Source organism: Schistocerca serialis, chromosome 2, assembly GCF_023864345.2.
Source record: "Schistocerca serialis cubense isolate TAMUIC-IGC-003099 chromosome 2, iqSchSeri2.2, whole genome shotgun sequence".
Lineage (NCBI taxonomy): Eukaryota > Metazoa > Arthropoda > Insecta > Orthoptera > Acrididae > Schistocerca > Schistocerca serialis.
In genome coordinates, this window is record NC_064639.1 from 1115457727 (window position 1) to 1115481682 (window position 23956).

The 23956-nt window shown below is 46.6% G+C and overlaps 1 protein-coding gene across 1 annotated transcript in view; it reads left to right on the plus strand.

The window, feature by feature from the left end:
- LOC126456651 (metaxin-2-like) overlaps positions 1–23956 on the plus strand; it is a 189023-nt gene that overhangs the window by 159105 nt on the left and 5962 nt on the right. Inside the window, exon 3 of the mRNA XM_050092395.1 lies at positions 10046–10357. Coding sequence (XP_049948352.1) covers positions 10046–10357 — 312 coding nt within the window. The remainder of the gene's footprint in view (positions 1–10045; positions 10358–23956) is intronic.

Consider the following 23956-nt stretch of genomic DNA (forward strand, 5'->3'; position numbering starts at 1 on the left):
GATGCTACACTTTTCTTGTCAGGTAGTGTATGTGGAAACAGATGACGGGTGCGACTCGAGAGACATGGAGTCCACGAAGCAGTCGAAAATTAATGTTCCATGACCGCTCACTTTTTACAATCAAGGCATGTAGATTGGCCTGAGCTAGTTCCTAGATGCGAGCACATTATGTGCACAACATGACAGACGTCAGGTTATATTGAGGGCTACGTTCTTTAAGATACAGGTCACCTGCGTGTATTGTTAGGCAACCAGATGCATATGATATGATGGTAGTTTCCTGTACCGTCTGATAGCGGCAAATTATTACGGACATCTCTGTAGTCGCGTTTCATCCCATGTAACCATGTTCCACACAAGAATTCCTCAAGCGTCTACCTATTGGTAAATAGGATATATTGCTCAATATGATTTTCGAGGCACACATTCCCTGCTTCCAGCGTGTGGTAATATGCACCGCGACCAATTAGTCCACGTCACGTCTTTCCCATCACACAAGGGTCCAGTAATGTTGCTGCAGTTGTTTCTTTACCTCAGCGCCCTTTGACGTATGTTGTCTAGAGGTACATTCAGCAAAAATTTCAATTCCGTAGGCCAAATTTTTCAGTTTTCCTGAATATTTTGGTACAAGGGTTTCGTGGTTACAGTTGGTTCGTTAATGAGTAATAATGTAAGTACTATTTATTTTGTTTCTTACACAAATTACATTTTTTTTAAAAAAATACCTCTACAACAACAATAATGTCTATATTACACGAGTATCAAAGCAAACAACACAAAACACCGAGCTATACAGTAATCGTCAGAGAAATCGAAAAGTAGAGTGATTTCGTTGCTGTCACTGCGGAAACAGCTTAGAAAGGCGTCCTGCTTGACATACATTGCAGTCAAAGAAACTATACGCAAAGTACATATCGGCTCATAGATCATCATTTTTCCTTATGCTTCCGTGACTGATTGGTATAAAAACTAAAGAATAAAAAAAATAGAAAGCATAGAACTGCGGAATGTTCTACTGTACCAATTTATTTCGTTAACTGGTTTTCGGCTTACAAGGCCATCATGACATTTTAACTGAGTATCGTCGTCAAAGGCGATGCAGTACTGTTTCAAGCACTGCAAAATATATTCCACAAGGGGAATGACGTGTAAATATAGTGTACATTATATAAAGCACAATGCAATGATTATGCAATCAAAATGCGGAAGTTAACCAATAAATGTAGATTAAAACTAAAGAAACTGCAAAAACGTGGGAATTTAAGGAAATGGGACCTGGATAAACTGAAAGAACCAGAGGTTGTACAGAGTTTGAGGGAGAGCGTAAGGGAACAAATGGCAGGAATGGGGGAAAGAAGTACAGCAGAAGAAGAATGGGTAGCTCTGAGGGATGAAGTAGTGAAGGCAGCAGAGGATCAAGTAGGTAAAAAGACAACGGCTAGTAGAACTCCTTGGGTAACAGAAGAAATATTGAACTTAATTGACGAAAGGAGAAAATATAAAAATGCAGTAAATGAAGCAGGCAAAAACGAATACAATCGTCTCAAAAATGAGATCGACAGGAAGTGCAGAATGGCTAAGCAGGTATGGCTAGAGGACAAAGGTAAGGATGTAGAGTCTTATCTCACTAGGGGTAAGATGGATACTGCCTACAGGAAAATGAAAGAGACATTTGGAGAAAAGAGAACCACTTGTATGAATATCAAGAGCTCAGATGGAAATCCAGTTCTCAGCAAAGAAGGGAAAGCAGAAAGGTGGAAGGAGTATATAGAGGGTCTATACAAGGGCGATGTACTTGACGACAATATTATGGAAATGGAAGAGGATGTAGATGAAGATGAAATGGGAGATACGATACTGCGTGAAGAGTTTGACAGAGCACTGAAAGACCTGAGTCGAAACAAGGCCCCGGGAGTAGACAACATTCAATTAGAACTAGTGATGGCCTTGGGAAAGCCAGTCATGACAAAACTCTACCATCTGGTGAGCAAGATGTATGAGACAGGCGAAATACCCTCAGACTTCAAGAAGAATATAATAATTCCAATCCCGAAGAAAGAAGGTGTTGACAGATGTGAAAATTACCGAACTATCAGTTTAATAAGTCACAGCTGCAAAATACCAACGCGAATTCTTTACAGACGAATGGAAAAACTGGTAGAAGCCGACCTCGAGGAAGATCAGTTTGGATTCCGTAGAAATATTGGAACACGTGAGGCAACACTGACTTTACGACTTATCTTAGAAGAAAGATTAAGGAAAGGCAAACCTACGTTTCTAGCATTTGTAGACTTTGAGAAAGCTTTTGACAATGTTGACTGGAATACTTTCTTTCAAATTTTAAAGGCGGCAGGGGTAAAATACAGGGAGCGAAAGGCTATTTACAATTTGTACAGATGCCAGATGGCAGTTATTAGACTCGAGGGGCATGAAAGGGATGCAGTGATTGGGAAACAAAAGAAAAGTTCGGAGTAGGTATTAATATCCATGGAGAAGAAATAAAAACTTTGAGGTTCGCTGATGACGTTGTAATTCTATCAGAGACAGCAAAGGGCTTGGAAGAGCAGTTGAACGGAATGGACAGTGTCTTGAAAGGATGAAATAAGATGAACATCAACAAAAGCAAACCGATGATAATGGAATGTAGTCGAATTAAGTCTGGTGATGCTGAGGGAATTAGATTAGGAAATGAGACACTTAAAGTAGTAAAGGAATTTTTGCTATTTGGGGAGCAAAATAACTGATGATGGTCGAAGTAGAGAGGATATAAAATGTAGCCTGGCAATGGCAAGGAAAGCGTTTCTGAAGAAGAAAAATGTGTTAACATCGAGTATAGATTTACGTATTTGTATAGAATGTGGCCATGTATGGAAGTGAAACATGGACGATAAATAGTTTGGACAAGAAGAGAATAGAAGCTTTCGAAATGTGGTGCTATAGAAGAACGCTGATGATTAGATGGGTACATCACATAACTAATAATGAAGTATTGAATAGAACTGGGGAGAAGAGGAGCTTGTGGCACAACTTGACTAGAAGGAGGGATCGATTGGTAGGAAATGTTCTGAGACATCGAGGGATCACCAATTTAGTATGGGAGGGCAGCGTGGAGGGTAAAAATCGTAGAGGGAGACCAAGAGATGAATACACTAAGCAGATTCAGAAGGATGTGGGTTGCAGTAAGCACTGGGAGATGAAGAAGCTTGCAAAGGATAGGGTAGCATGGAGAGCTGCATCAACCAGTCTCAGGACAGAAGACCACAACAACAAACAACAACCAATAAATAAAAATAAAGCGAACGAATCAGAAAACACTAAGACTAAGCACAGAAGTAAAAGGTAGAGAGAGACAGAGAGAGAGAGAGGGAGAGAGAGAGAGAGAGAGAGAGAGAGAGAGAGAGAGAGAGAGAGAGAGAGAAAGGAAAAGAACATCAGCAAGAAATAACACTCAACAGAAGAGAAGACGTCCTTGTTATAAACGAAGCTAACAGCCTGAATAACAATTTGAGTTAAACTGAATATCACGATAGAATAATATTGGAGAATGGATTGAAGAAGAATTAAATGTGAAAGAAAATACACGGAGGGTAAAAAGGAATAATTCTTAAATATAACAGGAAGTAGTCTTCTTAATCGCTTTGTGTATTAGGTAAATTGCCTGTTATGGTACTCATCTACTGCATGGCCTTCCTACATTGGCTCCTCCAGTGCATTTATAACTTAGTGCCTACCTTTACACATACGGTCTATATGTTCCTACCATTTTCTCCTATTTTATGTTCTCGTTTATGCCATATATTCCTAAATGTTTCGTTGTATCTACATTTCTTTGTCGAATTTCATCCTTTATTATATGTCTTGTGACAGCCAGAGCGAGAGCACCAGCAGCAGCGAGTACTGTTTGTATAAAGCGTTTATTTTGCATTTTGTTTACGACCTTCCACTAAGGAAGGGATTCTATTTGTGTTTATCTGCTCTGCATAGTAACTAACAGTTCTTGATAAAACTTTACGTAGTTTTCGTGTTAGATTTCTTAGTGTTTTCTTGATCGTTTAGAACAGAAAGCGCCCTAAAACCGTCTTTTGTTTGTTTCGCGGCCGTTAGCCACTAGTCACTTGAATCAGCAGTTGTCTTGTGACAGCCAGAGCGAGAGCACCAGCAGCAGCGAGTACTGTTTGTATAAAGCGTTTTTGTACTTATTTGCTGCGCTTAGCTTTTAAATAGTTATTCTGGGAAAACCTAGCGTAGTTTTCGCGTCTCGTATTTCAGTGAGTGTTTCTTGATTATCAGAGTAGCTCATCAGAAGATTATCTTGGGAATTTGTCACCGTATAGAGTAGGGTAAACATAGTCATGTGTAGGGGCTGTGGTTGTTGTGAGCGGACGCAAGGAGAATTGGCCACTCTTCGGGGGCAGGTGGAGGCTTTGTCTGTTAGGCTCATCGAGCTCGAGGCGCAGGCGTCGGCTCGTAGTGGCGTTGGGGCAACTGTGGTGAGACCTATGCCTACTTCGGTGGCCTTGGAATCACATGGAACCCCTGATGTCGCTGCGTCTTCCGGCAGTGAGCATCTTACCGGTCAGCCATCACTCCAGGGTGAATGGCGGACAGTGGTGGGCTCGCGCGTGCCTCGCCGAAAGGCGAAGGTGGGATCTGGCCGCGTGGCAGCTGCCTTACCCCTTTCCAACAGGTACGGGGTGCTTCCTAGTGGTGATGACATCGTTTCCGAGCCACCACAGGATGCCTCGCCTGTTGGGCCAGTGGCCGATTCTCCGGCAAGGTCCCGACAGTCACAGAGGGCGGGCCTGTTAGTTATAGGGAGCTCCAACGTTAGGCGGGTTATGGAGCCCCTCAGGAAAATAGCGGGTAGGTCGGGGAAGAATGCCAGTGTGCACTCGGTGTGCTTGCCGGGGGGTCTCGTCCGTAATGTGGAGGAGGCCCTTCCGGCAGCTATTGAACGCACTGGGTGTGACCGGCTGCAGATAGTAGCACATGTCGGAACGAATGACGCCTGCCGCTTGGGTTCTGAGGCCATCCTTGGTTCCTTCCGGCGGCTGGCTGATTTGGTGAAGACAACCAGCATCGCACGCGGAGTGCAAGCTGAGCTTAATATCTGCAGCATAGTGCCCAGAGTCGATCGCGGTCCTCTGGTTTGGAGCCGTGTGGAGGGTCTAAACCAGAGGCTCAGACGACTCTGCGACTATAATGGTTGCAAATTCATCGACCTCCGTTATTGGGTGGAGAACTGCAGGGCCCCCCTAGACAGGTCAGGCGTGCACTACACACCGGAAGCAGCTACTAGGGTAGCAGAGTACGTGTGGCGTGCACACGGGGGTTTTTTTTTTTTTTTTAGGTTAGAGGAACCCCCCCTTGGGCGAAACGATAAAGTACCTGACGGCTTACCAGAGAGGACATTATCATCGTTGATAAAGAACGTCCGTCCTCAGAGACCAAAAACAGGAAAAGTTAACGTAATATTGGTAAACTGCAGGAGTATCCAGGGCAAGGTTCCTGAATTAGTATCTCTTATTGAAGGAAATAGTGCGCATATAGTATTAGGAACGGAAAGTTGGTTAAAACCGGAAGTGAACAGTAACGAAATCCTAGACACAGAATGGAATATATACCGCAAGGATAGGATAAACGCCAATGGTGGAGGAGTATTTATAGCAGTAAAGAATTCAATAATATCCAGTGAAGTTATTAGCGAATGCGAATGTGAAATAATCTGGGTTAAGTTAAGTATCAAAGGTGGGTCAGATATGATAGTCGGATGCTTCTATAGACCACCTGCATCAGCAACCGTAGTAGTTGAGCGCCTCAGAGAGAACCTGCAGAACGTCGTGAAGAAGTTTCGTGATCATACTATTGTAATAGGGGGAGACTTCAATCTACCAGGTATAGAATGGGATAGTCACACAATCAGAACTGGAGCCAGGGACAGAGACTCTTGTGACATTATCCTGACTGCCTTGTCCGAGAATTACTTCGAGCAGATAGTTAGAGAACCAACTCGTGAAGCTAACGTTTTAGACCTCATAGCAACAAATAGACCGGAACTTTTCGACTCCGTGAATGTAGAAGAGGGTATCAGTGATCATAAGTCAGTGGTTGCATCAATGACTACAAGTGTAATAAGAAATGCCAAGAAAGGAAGGAAAATATATTTGCTTAACAAGAGTGATAGGGCACAAATCGCAGAATATCTGAGTGACCACCATCAAACGTTCATTTCTGAGGAAGAGGATGTGGAACAAAAATGGAAAAAATTCAGAAACATCGTCCAGTACGCCTTAGATAAGTTCGTACCGACTAAGGTCCAAAGCGAGGGGAAAGATCCACCGTGGTATAACAATCATGTACGAAAGGTACTACGGAAACAAAGAAAGCTTCATCATAGGTTTAAGAGTAGTCGAATCATAGCTGATAAGGAAAAGCTGAACGAAGCGAAAAAGAGCGTAAAGAGAGCAATGAGAGAAGCATTCAACGAATTCGAACATAAAACATTGGCAAACAATCTAAACAAGAACCCTAAAAAGTTTTGGTCATATGTAAAATCGGTAAGCGGATCTAAATCCCCTATTCAGTCACTCGTTGACCACGATGGCACCGAAACAGAGGACGACCGAAGAAAGGCAGAAATACTGAATTCAGTGTTCCGAAACTGTTTCACTGCGGAAAATCGTAACACGGTCCCTGACTTCAGCCGTCGCACGGACGCCAAAATGGAAAATATTGAAATAAACGATATCGGAATTGAAAAACAACTGCTATCACTTAATAGCGGAAAAGCATCCGGACCAGACGAGATACCCTTAAGATTCTACAGTGATTATGCTAAAGAACTTGCCCCCTTTCTATCAGCAATACTGACCTTACGACGTATCTTAGAAGAAAGATTAAGGAAAGGCAAACCTACGTTCGTAGCATTTGCAGATTTAGGGAAAGCTTTTGACAATGTTGACTGGAATACTCTCTTTCAAATTCTAAAGGTCGTAGGGGTCAAACACAGGGAGCGAAAAGATATTTAGAGTTTGTACAGAAACCAGATGGCAGTTATAAGAGTCGAGGGACATGAAAGGGAAGCAGTAGTTGGGAAGGGAGTGAGACAGGGTTGTATCCTATCCCCGATGTTATTCAATCGGTATAATGAGCAAGCAATAAAGAAAACAAAAGAAAAATTCGGAGTTGGTATTAAAATCCATGGAGATGAAATAAAAACTTTGAGGTTCGGCGATAACATTATAATTCTGTTAGACACAGCAAAGGACCTAGAAGAGCAGTTGAACGGAATGGACAGTGTCTTGAAACGAGGATATAAGATGAACATTAACAAAAGCAAAACGAGGATAATGGAATGTAGTCGAATTAAATCGGGTGATGCGGAGGGAATTAGATTAGGAAATGAGACACTTAAAGTAGTAAAGGAATTTTGCTATTTGGGGAGCAAAATAGCTGATGATGGTCGAAGTATAGAGGAAATAAAGTGTAGACTGGCAATGGCAAGGAAAGCGTTTCTGAAAAAGAGAAATTTGTTAACATCGTGTATAGATTTAAGTGTCAGGAAGTCGTTTCTGGAAGTATTTGTATGGGGTGTAGCCTTGTATGGAAGTGAAACGTGGACGATAAATAGTTTAGGCAAGAAGAGATTAGAAGCCTCCGAAGTGTGGTGCTACAGTAGAATGTTGAAGATTAGATGGGTAAATCACATAACTAATGAGGAGGTATTGAATAGAATTGGGGAGAAGAGGAGTTTGTGGCACAACTGGACTAGAAGAAGGGATCAGTTGGTCAGACATGTTCTGAGGCATCAAAGGATCACCAGTGTAGTATGGAGGGCAGCATGGAGGGTAAAAATCGTAGAGGGTGACCAATAGATGAATACACTAAGCAGATTCAGAAGGATGTAGGTTGCAGTAAGTACTGGAAGATGAAGAAGCTTGCAAAGGATAGAGTAGCATGGAGAGCTGCATCAAACCAGTCTCAGGACTGAAGACAACAACAACAACAACAAGAGCTGATGATAGGTTTCGAGTGTGGCGCAGCCCCCATGGAGCTATGGACGAAAGTTATCTACAAGGCACTTTTGTAAGCTGATGGTCGCTCCGTAATGGTGTAGGCAGTTTTCACATGGAATGGAGTTGGTCCTCTGGTCGAAGTGAAGATATCATTGCTACATTTTGCTACTTGGAGGCTGTTTGCAGCCAGTCATGCACTTTATGTTGACAAACAGCTATGACCATGTGAATCTTCAGGTTTTGGTGGCGCAAAGACTTTTCCATTAAGTTTCGGGTGTGCAGCCGCGGGAATTCTCCTTATTCTAATATTTCGGTTGTATAACGTTCAGCCATCTTCAGAGTGGGCCGCAAGACTGCCGCTCGAGTGCTTGCTTGGTGCCTTTAGACTAATGTACCGTGCAACTGCGCATGCGGCCACAGATGCAAATGCGCCAGAGCCGTTGGTCGGCGGCAGAGACGTGCACAATGCGCACGTTACATCTGTGACTCCGCAGTCGATCTGTGTTGGCATGTCGAACGTTATGCAGCCGTAGTATTAGAAGAAGAATGAGCATTATTGCGGCTGCACACCGGAAACTTAATGGAATAGCTATGACCTTGTCAACAGCCTAAACTTGGTTGTGTTTTTTGAAGAACGTTGTGGAAAATTAGAGGGAATGGTTTTGCCTCCCAGATGGTCCGACATGAATGTCGTCGAACGTTAATGGGACGTAATCGAGAGGTACTGCACTGGCAACACTTGGCAGTTATGGACAGCAATAGAAACAGAATATCTGAATAATTCTGCAGGGGACTTCCAATGACTTGTTGTGTCATGGCTCATTATTTCTGCAGGGGAATTCCAACGACTTGTTGAGTCCGTGCTGCAGCACACAGGGCTACAGGGAGGTCCGAGACGATATCAGGAGGCATCCAGTGACGTGTGTCACCTCAATGTTCACTGCCACATGGCGGTGTCGTTTCTACGATATGTTAAGGGAGGGAGGACGTCAGACGGGCCGACTTGGAGCAGGAGAGGCACCACAGGACATTCCAATTGCCACTGTCTATACTTTTACGAATAAATTCATAAGACTCTGTCAGCATGACCAGGAAGGATATAGAATTCACACTCTTAGCAGTGTAAGTTGTAGAACATAACGAAATAATTGTTTTTACATGTGAAATTTCATCATTTTTTCACTTACTAATGGCAGAATTTGTTGTTATAGGTACACTTTTCTTCATAAGTAAGAGAGATTCTTTGATGAATTTTGTACAGCATACAAACCATATTGAAGGTGCACGGAACTCTTGAACTTTCCAAAACTATTAAAAACTGTGGTAATAATTGAGGTAATTAACTACAATTTTTTTCATGAAGTTTAAAATACAACAGCTCATTCGGTTTTTCATAAATTAAATACATTCTAGAGTTTCATACACCTGTAATTATGGTATGTATGCTGTGCAAAATTCATCAAAGAATCTCTCTTACTCAGGAAGAGTCCGCAGCTCGTGGTCGTGCGGTAGCGTTCGCGTTTCCCACGCCCGGGTTCCCGGGTTCGATTCCCGGCGGGGTCAGGGATTTTCTCTGCCTCGTGATGACTGGGTGTTGTGTGCTGTCCTTAGGTTAGTTAGGTTTAAGTAGTTCTAAGTTCTAGGGGACTGATGACCATAGCTGTTAAGTCCCATAGTGCTCAGAGCCATTTGAACCATTTTGAACTTAGGAAGAAAAGTGTACCTATAGCAACAAATGCAGCCAGTAGTAAGTGAAAAAATGATGAAATTTCTCATGTAAGAAAAACTATTTCGTTTTGTTATCGAACTTCCACTGATATTAGTGTGAATTCTGAATCCTTCCTGGTCATGCTGACAAATATTTATGAATTTATTTGTAAAAGTACAGACACTGGAAATTAAAATATCCTGCGATGCCTCTCCTGCTCCGAGTCGGCCAGTTTGACGTCCTACCCCCCTTAAATACTTGTGACGCGTGACAGACTGTGTACCAGCTGAATGTCAGTGAGTGACGTGCGGCCGGTCGGCAGGAGCCGATAGCGCGCTACCTGTGCGGGCGCGGCGTGGCGGCGTGCTCGCGCCTCGACAGCGCGGACGGCCCGCGGCTGCGCGCGCTCTGCTCGCTGCTGCAGTCCTCTCTGTCGGCCGCGGAGCTGCGCGTCTGCTGGCTGCACGACGCCACGCGGCGCTCCCTTACCGACCCCCGGGTCTCCAGCGGCTACCCGTGGCCCCTCTGCCGGTTCGTCGCCTTCCAGAAGAGGCGGCGCGCGATACACTGGCTCCGGGCGGTTGACGGCGCCAAAGGAGGCGCCACGTTTTCGCTGGAACAGCTATACGATCAGGTAACGCCACCACAAGCACTACCTCAGTGTAAGTCACATAATTTTATACAAATCATTTACGGTAGAGTCTCGTCAGAAACCAAACGGCAGTGTCGTGACTTGGCAAGACAGCCAAGTCACTATGAGGTGAAGCCGAAAGGCACGCGCTTAAGCTCACGCAGGCTGGCGCGAGGTCTGGAACAGTTAAAGGATTTGAGTCTAGCAAATAAAGAACGTAGCTGTTGGAATACTTAACTTTAATCCATAATTGGTGTACATCGCTCTTGACGGTACATAAATAATAATCTCAATATAAACTGGTAATGGCGCCTTGCTAGGTCGTAGCAAATGACGTAGCTGAAGGCTATGCTAACTATCGTCTCGGCAAATGAGAGGGTATCTGTCAGTGTAGCATCGCTAGCAAAGTCGGCTGTAAAACTGGGGCGAGTGCTAGGACGTCTCTCTAGACCTGCCGTGTGGCGGCGCTCGGTCTGCAATCACTGACAGTGGCGACATGCGGGTCCGACGTATACTAATGGACCGCGGCCGATTTGAAGGCTACCACCTAGCAAGTGTGGTGTCTGGCGGTGACACCACATTCCTCCCCCGCAAATCGGCGTACGGTTGTGTTATAAGGCTTCCGCCCGCCGTGGGGAGGACCCCATGTCGACGTATGCGACGAGGTGGGGAGCCTAACAACAGGCGAGGCTGTGCCACCCGCACCCGGCCATTCGGTCCGAGGGGAGCTAGGAAACGCCTGAAAACCTAGTCCAGGGTGCACGCCAACATGCGGTGTATGCGCCCGTAGAGAGACAGGAGGGGCCGAAGGGTCGACCTCCATCGCGTCGGGGCACCCGACGGGCGAAGACGACATCTGGTCCGGAGCGGGCAAGAGTTCCATGGCGGAGGACAGCTGGTCACGGGAAGCGATCGGCGGCGCGTGACCCAGGGAGGCGCTTGGCGGCTGCAGCGAAGCGTCCACTGCGGACGTCGCCGGCGGGAGAACAGGCGGCGGCGGCGGCGGCGGCACGTCGCCATGGGGCAAAATGGAAGGCAGCGTCGGTAACACCTGGGGATGAGGCGAGCCAGTAGATGGGTCCCCAGGGTGCTGACCGGACGGCACCGTCGCTGAAAGGAGACGGGGAGCGGCAGAACCCAGGCGACGACAGAGGCGCAGCTGATTGAGATGCCGACGCACCTCACCAGAGGCCCCCAAAACCAGATACATAGCGCGGCCGAGGCAGCGAAGAATGCGCCCTGCAAGCCAACGTCGTGAACCTCGATAGTTGCGATAGTATACAACGTCGCCTGGAGCAAAAGCAGGTGGCTGCCGCTGCACAGGAACCTGATGCGGCGCATGTAACAAAGACATCAAGGTTCGATGAGGACGACCATGGAGCAACTCAGCCGGCGAGCGACCATCTCGGGGCTGAGAGTGATACGAAGACAAAAAGAGCAATAACGCGTCCTCCCGAGACTGCGACTCTTTGAACTTCAACATCTGTGACTTGAAAGTCCGGACCAATCGTTCAGCGGCACCGTTTGACTGAGGCGAAAACGGCGCGGATGGCAGATGTTGAATACCATTGGCCTTGCAGAATGACTGAAATTCTGCGGACATTAATTGTGGGCCATTGTCGGAAACAATAGTCTGTGGAAGACCTTCAATGCAAAAGATAGCGGATAACGCTTGGATGGTGGCAGATGACGTCGTGGAAGACATCCTGACAACAAAAGGAAAATTACTGAAGGAATCGACCAGAACCAACCATCGAGCATTCCAGAATGGACCAGCAAAATCGATGTGTAAGCGTTGCCAAGGGGAAGTGGCTTTCGGCCATGCAAAGAATTTCCGCGGTGGGGCGGATTGTTGTTCGGCACACGCCATGCAAGAAGAGCACATATTCGTAATCGCAGCATCGATTCCTAACCAAGTACAGTGCTGACGAGCAAGTTGTTTCGTTCGGACTATACCCCAATGTCCTTGGTGGAGAAGCCGTAAGACAGAGGACTGTAACGAACGTCGGACCACGACCCGGGACTGATCATTATCAGAACGCAACAGCAAAACACCACGTCGTACAAAAAGGCTCTCCTTGTGAGCAAAAAATCGGCGAACCAACGGATCCTCGATCCGTGACTTTGACAAGGGCCATTGCGTGGCAACAAAACGCAAAACGGTAGCAACGACGGGTCAGCAGCAGTGGCTGTAGCCACACGACGAAAATCAATCGGAAACGATTCGACCACGTCATCGGTTTCCGCATCAATGAACATGCAAGCAAGTTCGGAAGAATCGAATGCGCGATCCTCAGCAACAGGCAAACGGGACAACGCATCGGCGTTTCCGTGCTTAGCAGTGGACCGATACAAGATTTCGTAGCGATACTGCGAGAGGAAAATAGACCAGCGAATGAATTTCTGCGCTGTACGTGGAGGTACAGGCTTGGTCAGATGAAAAAGCGATGTCAAAGGTTTGTGGTCTGTGATGATGGTGAAGTGACGACCATACAAGAAATCATGAAACTTTGTAACACCAAATACGAGAGCCAAAGCTTCTTTCTCTATCTTTGAATAATTTCTTTGCACAGACGAGAGCAATTTGGACGCAAAGGCAATAGGGCGATCATGTGATCCATCTTTGTGCGCAAGCACAGCACCGATCCCGAAACCCGATGCATCTACCATCAACAAAAGGGGTTTCTGGGGATCGAATGGCGTAAGGCAAGTAGTGGAAAGCAACGCCGATTTCAACTGGCGAAAGGTGCGTTCGCATTCCGTCGTCCAGACGAACGGAACACCTTTACGGCGTAAGCGATGAAGCGGAGCTGAAATGGAAGAGGCGTGGCGCACATATTTGTTATAGTAATTTATTTCTCCCAGCACACTCTGTAGCTGCTTCAAATTCTGCGGCGAAGGCAAGTCTTGTATGGCACGGAGGTGCTCTGGACTCGGGTGTATGCCTTGGGCATTGAGTACATGGCCCAGGTAGGGTAAGTCCCGAGCAAAAAACACACATTTGTCCTTCCGCAAGCGAAGACCATTTTGACGCAGGACCTGAAATAATGTTCTGAGATTGGCTAAATGTTCTTCTTCTGTCTTTCCGGAGATCACAATATCGTCCAGATAGTTTGCTGCAGTAGGGACCGAGGCACAAACAGTTTGCAGATATTGCTGAAACAATGCAGGGGCGGAGGCACACCCGAATGGCAGTCTTTTGAATCTATACAAACCAAGATGCGTGTTAATCACCAAAACTCGCTGGGATTCTTCGTCCACCGGTATTTGCAAGTATGCATCTGCTGTGTCCAACTTCGAAAAATATTTACCCGGGCACAGTTTGTCAAAACGATCTTCCGGGCGGGGTAAAGGAAAAGTTGCAATCACTAATTGTGGATTCACTGTAGCTTTGAAGTCCACACAAAAGTCTCAATATTCCGGAAGGTTTCGGCAAAATGACTAAGGGTGAGGCCCAGAGAGAAGCCTGCACACGTTCAATTACACCGTGTGATTCCAAATCGTGTAATGTTCTTGCGACCTCATCACGCAATGCGTGGGGAACATTGCGCACTCTGAAAAATTTCGGTTGCGCGTTTACTTTCAGTTCCAAATGTGCTTTATAGTTCTTAGCGCAACCAAGGCCCGGTGCAAAAATGTCTGCAAATTCGTCACATAGACGAGAAACACTGGCTGAAGGCACAGTCTGGTTCACTGATAGGACTTGATTGACTATAGACAAGTTAAACAACTGAAATAAATCTAAACCAAACAAGTTCACTGCAGAAGAAGAACGAAGTACGTAAAATGACTTAAGTTTTGTTCGTCTCTTGTATGTTGCAAAAAGGCTGCACTGTCCTAACACAGGGATATTCTGACCGGAATAACTATTTAACTTAACATTTGCGGCACGCAACGGAGGTGTGCCCAGTTGTTTGTACGTGTCTTTATTGATCAATAAAACTGCAGCTCCGGTATCGAGCTGGAATGGGACCACGTTGCCATTAATGTCCAAGTCTACAAAAAGTTTATTCTCCTGCTGACGACAAGAGCGACTGTCTCGTGCAACGGGAACTGACACTGGTACAGAATCACTTGCGACTTGACGGGATTTCCTGTGATGAGGACGCACACTATTTGTGGGACGAACACAGTCACTGTTAGGGAGAGATGCACTGGGCGGAGTGGAATGAACTACATGAATGTCCATGGGCGAAGGTGCATGAGGCTGAGTATTCTTGGTTCGATGCCGATTCTGGCGCGAAGCAAAGGGCCTGGAAACGTTGTGAGTGTCCTATCTGAGATTTTTCTGGCAAACACTTTGAACATGTCCTTTTTTATTACAGAAAAAGCAAATAGCTTGGAGTGACGGGCAAGTCTCACGCGAATGTCTAGTAGCACACCGCGGGCATGACTTTAGCACTGCATTTGCGTGCTTGCGCGGCACACATTTTGGAGAGCTTGGCCTCAGCTGCGCGGATGGGCGCGAGGGCTGTTTACTGTTCCGTGCAGCTCGCCCGGTGGGCCGGTTAACGTGCACATGGCTGGCGAAGTTGCAAATGATTCCTGAGCAAAGTCAAGTGTGTCTTGCCTATCCAATATGTCCATCACTTGTTGAAGGGAGGGATTGACTAGTTTCAAAATCTGTTCTCTTATACGAACATCAGAAACGTTCTGTGCAATTGCATCACGTACCATTGTATCTGAATAAGGGAGTCCACATTCACACTCAAAAGCACAATCCCTAGTAAGGCCTTGCAAGTTTGCAACCCACTGCCGATTAGTTTGACCGGCCGTACGTTTTGTACGAAAGAACGTATACCTTTTTGCAACTACTTTGACCGATTCATTGAAATAGGCATCTAATGCAGACAAAATTTCGCCGTAGGACAGAGTTGCTACGTCGCGTAGGGGATATAATTTCACTATCACGTTTGGACGCCTACACAAGAAAGCAAAACAGGCTGCCGCTCAATGCCTTGAATTCTGTAGGCGGCGAGATGGATTCCAAATTGGCGTGACCACTCCGTCCAGCTTTCCAATGCCGCATCAAAAGGACGAAAAGGTGGTGCAACTGCGTGTTGTGGCTGCGGTAGCGATGGAGTGGCGGCCGCCGCATCGTTTTGCATTGCACGTTGACCCTGGACGAGCTGTCCAAGGGCATCCAATAAGGCCTGCGTCTGCTGATTCTGCAAGCGATAAAATTCGGACAGTACATCTGGAGATTGTGGCGAAGCCATGACACAAGTAATTTAAGCAAGTATAAAGAAGAAGACCGTTTGTACACTCGTCGCCATGTGTTGTGACTTGGCAAGACAGCCCAGTCACTATGAGGTGAAGCTGAAAGGCACGCGCTTAAGCTCACGCAGGCTGGCGCGAGGTCTGGAACAGTTAAAGGATTTGAGTCTAGCAAATAAAGAACGTAGCTGTTGGAATACTTAACTTTAATCCATAATTGGTGTACATCGCTCTTGATGGTACATAAATAATAATCTCAATATAAACTGGTAATGGTGCCTTGCTAGGTCGTAGCAAATGACGTAGCTAAAGGCTATGCTAAACTGTCGTCTCTGCAAATGAGAGCGTATGTAGACAGTGAACCATCGCTAGCAAATTCGGCTGTACAACTGGGGCAAATGCTAGGGAGTCTCTCTAGACTAGACCTGCCGTGTGGCGGCGCTCGGTCTGCAATCACTGACAGTGGCGACACGCGGGTCCGACGTATACTAAAGGACCGCGGCCGATTTAAAGGCTACCACCTAGCAAGTGTAGTGTCTGGCGGTGACACCACAGGCAGTTAAGCTGTGGAACGGCGGCAGGAAAAGCAAGTTATTTCTATTATTTGTTGCTGTTCCCAACACAAATGGTTCAAATGGCTCTCAGCACTATGCGACTTAACTTCTGAGGCCATCAGTCCCCTAGAACTTACAACTACATAAACCTAACTAAAGTGCGTGTCATTTACGACGGCGGCCGAGTTTAGGTCACAAAACACAGTCAGCCAATGAACAGAGAACGACGTTGCCAGAGCTTGACTGCAGTGCAGACCACAGACGAGTGGCTTCAGTTTTAGAAACGTTCAGTCATAAATAAAGTAATTGAACAAAAGCAATGTCTTGATAGCAGGCTTTCTTTTATAGAAAGTTTGGAAAAAGCATTCTTCATACCAATTGCTTCATATTCTATTAATTAATTAAACCAAACAAGCAAATAAGCCTCCTAATTCAGGCGATAGCAAGGAAAGGTGTTTGTGTCATTCTCACGAACCGCTTTTTCGCAATAAATAACAGCGGTAAAGGTTTGTTTCCTATTGTACTTCGACGAAGCGTGAATAATTCATAGTCATACCAACTGTTGTGGTTTGGAAAGACAGCCAAGCCACTAGGAGGAAGCCGAAAGGCACGCGTTTAAGCTCACGCAGGCTGGCGTGAGGTCTGGAACAGGTCAAGGAAATGAGACTAACAAAACACGTACATAGCTGCTGGAATACTTAACTTTAATCCATAATTGGTGAACATCGCTCTTGACGGTACATGTTTTACAGCAGCAATAGTAACTGGTAATGGCGCCTTGCTAGGTCGTAGCAAATGACGTAGCTGAAGGCTATGCTAACTATCGTCTCGGCAAATGAGAGCGTATTTTGTCAGTGAACCATCGCTAGCAAAGTCGGCTGTACAACTGGGGCGAGTGCTAGGAAGTCTTTCTAGAACTGCCGTGTGGCGGCGCTCGGTCTTCAATTGCTGATAGTGGCGACACGCGGGTCCGACGTATACTAACGGACCGTGGCCGATTTAAAGGCTACCACCTAGCAAGTGTAGTGTCTGGCGGTGACACCACAGGCAGTTAAGCTGTGGAACGGCGGCAGGAAAAGCAAGTTATTTCTATTATTTGTTGCTGTTCCCAACACAAATGGTTCAAATGGCTCTCAGCACTATGCGACTTAACTTCTGAGGCCATCAGTCCCCTAGAACTTACAACTACATAAACCTAACTAAAGTGCGTGTCATTTACGACGGCGGCCGAGTTTAGGTCACAAAACACAGTCAGCCAATGAACAGAGAACGACGTTGCCAGAGCTTGACTGCAGTGCAGACCACAGACGAGTGGCTTCAGTTTTAGAAACGTTCAGTCATAAATAAAGTAATTGAACAAAAGCAATGTCTTGATAGCAGGCTTTCTTTTATAGAAAGTTTGGAAAAAGCATTCTTCATACCAATTGCTTCATATTCTATTAATTAATTAAACCAAACAAGCAAATAAGCCTCCTAATTCAGGCGATAGCAAGGAAAGGTGTTTGTGTCATTCTCACGAACCGCTTTTTCGCAATAAATAACAGCGGTAAAGGTTTGTTTCCTATTGTACTTCGACGAAGCGTGAATAATTCATAGTCATACCAACTGTTGTGGTTTGGAAAGACAGCCAAGCCACTAGGAGGAAGCCGAAAGGCACGCGTTTAAGCTCACGCAGGCTGGCGTGAGGTCTGGAACAGGTCAAGGAAATGAGACTAACAAAACACGTACATAGCTGCTGGAATACTTAACTTTAATCCATAATTGGTGAACATCGCTCTTGACGGTACATGTTTTACAGCAGCAATAGTAACTGGTAATGGCGCCTTGCTAGGTCGTAGCAAATGACGTAGCTGAAGGCTATGCTAACTATCGTCTCGGCAAATGAGAGCGTATTTTGTCAGTGAACCATCGCTAGCAAAGTCGGCTGTACAACTGGGGCGAGTGCTAGGAAGTCTTTCTAGAACTGCCGTGTGGCGGCGCTCGGTCTTCAATTGCTGATAGTGGCGACACGCGGGTCCGACGTATACTAACGGACCGTGGCCGATTTAAAGGCTACCACCTAGCAAGTGTGGTGTCTGGCGGTGACACCACACCAACAGTATTTTGTCGGTATTTTGCGTGACATTTTAGAATTCTCTAGGCCTTCATTCCAATGATGAGCTGCGTTAGCTTAACGGTTAAGGTATTCAGTCGGCCCTCAGCCGTGGCAGCGGACGGCCCCGCGCGCCGGTCAGTGCTCCGCTGCAGGCGTTGTTTACTTCCGCGTCGTAGCTTTAAGGCTTGTGTCCGCCCACCGTGAACAACATGTCGAGCGCTTACCGCCGTGAGACTCTTAAAGCTTCCCTCCCAGCTGAACATGCGAGACCTCGTGCACATGAAGTTGAAACGTTCATACGTGAAGAAGTTCGTTTAGATCGTATCCACGTTCTCGGAATCCATTTTTCGATCACGAGTAGTGTCGTTTATATTAAAATGACAAACACCGAGGTGTGTGAAGATGTTATTCGCTGCCATGCCAATGGACTTAGGTGCAAATACTCTGATGGTCACGTCGAAAAATGGCAAACCTTCACGACCTACCATGTCCATAATGGTGTGCGTCAGGTCAAAATTGAACTGAAAAAGCATATACCATCACACCTGACAATTGGCGGGGTGCGCGCCATTGTCATGTACGACGGCCAACCCCGAACATGTGCGGGTTGTGGACAAGAAGGCCACGTCAGATCCGCCTGCATGCGACGCCGCCTGATCCAGACGCCGGTCGGCGAGGAAGCGTCCCCAGCGGTGATCACAGAGATCCCTGTGACATATGCCAAGGTTGCCCAGGAAGGTAGCACCTCTACACAAGGTCTTCCTGCTCCGTTGACGTCGTCTGATCAGGTAGATGCAACCGCTACTGAGAATCCTTCTGAGGTGCCACAGACGCCTGATCCTGACCTGCCGAATCTTCGCAGCACTGTGACTAAAAATGCTACTCAGATGGACGTTGATCCGGGAGTGGTACCTACTTCTGCTTTCCTTCAGGCTGGTCCGGAGTCAGACGAAAGTCACCCGCAATCAGACTCTGAACGACATGTTCGAAAACAAGGGTCGATACGAAAGAGAAAGAAACGTAGCCGTGCACCCCCTGATTAATCCATTCTACGAATGGATACCAGGAATGCAGACCCGAAGATGGATGACAAACCGCTCTTTAATGACCAAAAGTCTGATGCGAACGACCCGCCACAGGCGACCACTGGCAACGAACACCCCTCCTTACTGGCGCGGACGCCCCCACAGGTCGACGTTGAAGAGAGCCTATCCGCCGAGCCGAATACTACGTCTCCTTTCCACGTGGATGATGTGCACAGCCGATGCCCTACCGCAGTATCAGCCTCCTAGGCAGATGACGTGGAGATCGAAGGGACTGGGGTGGACGGTGCTGATGGTGGGGCACCCCCATCGGTTGCGCTCTCGCCCGCTAACTCTCAACAATAGCAGCCTCTCCAGCAGACCGGCAAGGTCGACGACCTCTCGCTCCTGAAGAAGGAGCCCCAGTTGTGCCTGTGGGACTCGTGCACCAGCATTATCGTGTCCCAACGATTAACCTCGGGACCATTCGTGCGCCCCACAAACTGGCGCTGCCCCGCGATATGATTTATGATGCGGACATAGATATTGCGCTTTTTCAGGAAGTGCATGTCGCCGATTTTTCACCACCACGTGAATTCACGGCGCATCTTTCTCCCGCTTCGGACACCGGTAGTGGTGTTGCCATCATCTTACGAGAAGGTCTTCCTGCCGAAGATGTCCTATACCTCCCCAACGGCAGAGGTATGGCCCTTACTCTCTTTGGTGTACGCATCGTCAACATTTATGCACCGTCGGGCTCCAGCTACCGTCGTGAACGCAATGCCTTCTTCGCGAATGTAGTTACACCCCTTTTTATGGGACTACAGGATGACTGGGTCATGGGTGGAGACTTCAACTGCACCCAGCGACCTCAGGATCAATTGCCGCGTCACTCACCATGCGCAGCTCTGGAAACAGTCGTCACGCGGCTACAATTTGTCGACATGTGGAGACATGTTCACGGTGATCTTTTGGGCTTTACGTACTACACTGCGCACTCCTCTAGCCGACTGGATCCCTTCTACATCTCGCGATCCCTAATTGAACCCACCCGACAGGCTGAAATCTTGCCTGTTGCTTTCTCAGATCATGAGGCTTACTTCTGTGATGTTGTTCTCACAAGAGAGGCAGTATGGCACGGATGTGGTTTATGGAAACTGAACACGGCACTTCTTAATTCACCTGACTGTCGACTTCTAATAGAAGACACTTGGATCATATGTAATAGACGCCGTCCCACGTATCCGTCTACCATATCCTGGTGGATCCAGTGTGCAAAACCTGCTCTTCGAAAAACTTTGATCCGGTATGGCAAAGATGTTGTCGCCTGGAGGAAGAGCACTATAGACTTTTGCTACAGGATCCTACGAGAATGCTCCACGATGCCAGCCACCCCTGAGCGCCATACAGGGATGAACCATGCGAAGGCCCAAATCTCCAATCTCATGCGAAGGCATTTGGAAGGAGTGATAGTACGATCTCGTACTGCTGATCGCATGCCTCATGAACATCCGTCGATGTACCATATCATCCAAGAACGCCAAAATCGACGCCGAAAATTGATTCACGTCCTAACAGACCAAGAAGGGCGTCACTACGTAACCCAATCTGCAAATGGGAATGTGCTTCACTACCAGCAGCTCTACGCCGCAATTCCACGTTCCCCAAAGTTGATCGAGGAAATCTCACAGTTCCACTTCGGTGGTTTCCCAGGAGATGCGGTAATTGACTTCATGTCAGAGGTGACTGATGATGAAGTCCGCGATGCGATCTGGGCAGGAACCATCAATCGCTCCCCAGGACCCGACGGTCTTCCTCTCGAATTTTATCCACCTTCACCTCCATCTGTCGGGAACTGATGTCTCCGGAAGTATCTGTGCCAGACGCTTTCATGGAAGGAATTATTATTCCAGTACATAAACCGCATGGTGGCAACAATATCAGTGATTATCGGCCCCTCACCCTCCTTAACAGTGATATGAAAATATTCACTCGCCTTTTGGCGGCACGACTTAAAAACGTTGCCCGATATGTTGTGTCGCCAGACCAAGCATCTTTGGGAGGGGATAATAATATCCGCACAACGCCTCTCTGGGGAACTTGCGTCTTTGGACTTTAGTCAAGCTTTTGATAGGGTTGACCTTTCGTTCCTTACGGCCGTTCTCCTCCATATGGGTTTCCCAGTCGCCGTTCTCACGGTAGTGATACGCCCTCTGCGGGGTGCCTCTTCCAGGATTATGTACAATGGCAAACTCACTCCGATTAAAATAGGTCGATCCTTACGCCAAGGTTGCCCTCTATCAGCGATTTTGTACGCCTTTTCCTTGGAAACCTTGCTATGTGGCCTAAGACAACGTTTCGTAGGGTTGTAAATAGATCGCTACCGATTCTGCTGCACGGCCTATGCTGACGATGTAGTCATCTGTTTACGTAATGCCGACGAGGTTCGAGCTGTTTTGACGTGGGTAGCGACTTATGGTGAGGCGTCGGGTAGCTCTTTAAATGTACGTAAGTCACAAGTTATGTTCATTGGCACGGGATTTCCCGTGGAGTGCGTTACACCTCTCACCACCGTTGATACCATTCGCTGTTTGGGAATAGATTTTTCATCTGATCTCAGACGTTCAGCCACCATCAACTGCCAACGCCTCCTTCTAATGATCAGAGCCTTCGATACCTAGATATTCTCCAACGAGCTCGATATGTCAATATATATATATTGCATCCCGAGTTCCCCATGTAGCACAAGTTCTACCTTTCCCGCTTACTATCACGTCGCATGTTGGCAGCGATGGCATCTTTCGTCAGCTCTGGGCTGTTCTTCAAAGTTAACTATGCAACCCTTACTCTACCCCGTGAACGAGGTGGGATAGGTCTGTTTCACGTGCCGGATAGAGCTCGCGCCCTATTTGTCAGCTCCCAGATGACGGTATGGACACGTTGCCCAACGAGCCTCACTGGTCTCCTCCTGTCGGCATATACGCCGGTCTCACTGTCAGCCCCAGTGATGATCTCGGACGTTCCGGCCCAGTTCCATTATATACGATACTTGTTTCTTGAACTCAGTTATCTACGCCTCATCTTACCAAGACAGCTTTTACTCAAAACAAAGGCAGTATACAATGTCCTCCAATTAGGTAGTCCACCTAACCTGATTGAAAAAAAGTTCTCCCAGGTTTACTGGCGTCATGTATGGCGCGCAGTGTTCGCCTGTTACCTTGACACGAATGTTCAATCTGTCTGGTACCTAACTGTCAGTGGTAAGCAAATCAACCAATTTCACCTTCATCATATGCACCTCGCCCAATCATCTCTATGTTCCACGTGTGGAGTGCCAGACAATGACGAACATCGGTTTGTTTGCGGACCGGCGGCGGAGGTTTGGCACTTGATCAGTCGTATTGTGGCTTTCCTAACGCGGGACATTCCGGTTCGGATTACTCCTCTTTCACTATTATTTCCGGAACGTGACTATTTTCCTTGGACAAAGACCAATGCTGTGAATTGGATTCGCGGACATGCCATTCACTACCTATGTGGGCAAACTGTAGACTCTGTGCTCGATTTTTAGACATACCTCAATGACCGTCATTATGTCGTTGTCCGTCACCCAAAATACAGACAGTTTTTCTTGACCTTCCTTGGGAGTGCTTTCCACGACCCGCCTCGCTGCTGGAATGTGTTAAGCCAAGAGAGAAGAAGGTTTCCTGTTCGAACCAATGAACATTTCTGAACAATTGAACGGAACACATCAATTTCGAGAAGACGTGACTCAACATATTACCAGCGGGGCGCAGAAGGCCTATGATCAATTACACAACAAAACTAAACAAAAAAAAATAAAAACAATAAAAATAAAAATAAAAAAGGTATTTGACTGCTGGATAAGAGGTTCTGAGTTCAAACCTTGTTCAGTGCTTAATATTTTGTTTATTTAAAAACAATATCGAGGTCTCTTACTTCATGATTTTTATTCGTTTCAATGTAATTTTTTGAAATTTCTAGTTCTTTGTCTCTTCATTATAATCATAATAAGTATTCGGTTTTTCTAATTTTGTCCTCCAATATTTCTTTTCACAGAAATTAAAAACAATGAAAAGGCACACGTACAATATTCGTGTTATCTGTTTTATTTGTGTATCTTCTCCTCCGCAGTCGCTGTTTTACTATTCATATTGAAATATATTCTTTGTGGCAGTATTAAAAGTATTATTTAGTGCAGAATTTCGGCTCGTACGTTGCCGAACTACTTGATTGTCTGACGCAATTCTTTGCTTCGCTGCTTTGGCAACATCAACATATTCAATGTTGTCGTCAACTGATCTATGTTTTGGCAAGTATTTGCTGTCCGTTGTGACAAACACAAATTTTTTGCACATTGCGCCTCAGTGACAATATACACTCCTGGAAATGGAAAAAAGAACACATTGACACCGGTGTGTCAGACCCACCATACTTGCTCCGGACACTGCGAGAGGGCTGTACAAGCAATGATCACACGCACGGCACAGCGGACACCCCAGGAACCGCGGTGTTGGCCGTCGAATGGCGCTAGCTGCGCAGCATTTGTGCACCGCCGCCGTCAGTGTCAGCCAGTTTGCCGTGGCATACGGAGCTCCATCGCAGTCTTTAACACTGGTAGCATGCCGCGACAGCGTGGACGTGAACCGTATGTGCAGTTGACGGACTTTGAGCGAGGGCGTATAGTGGGCAT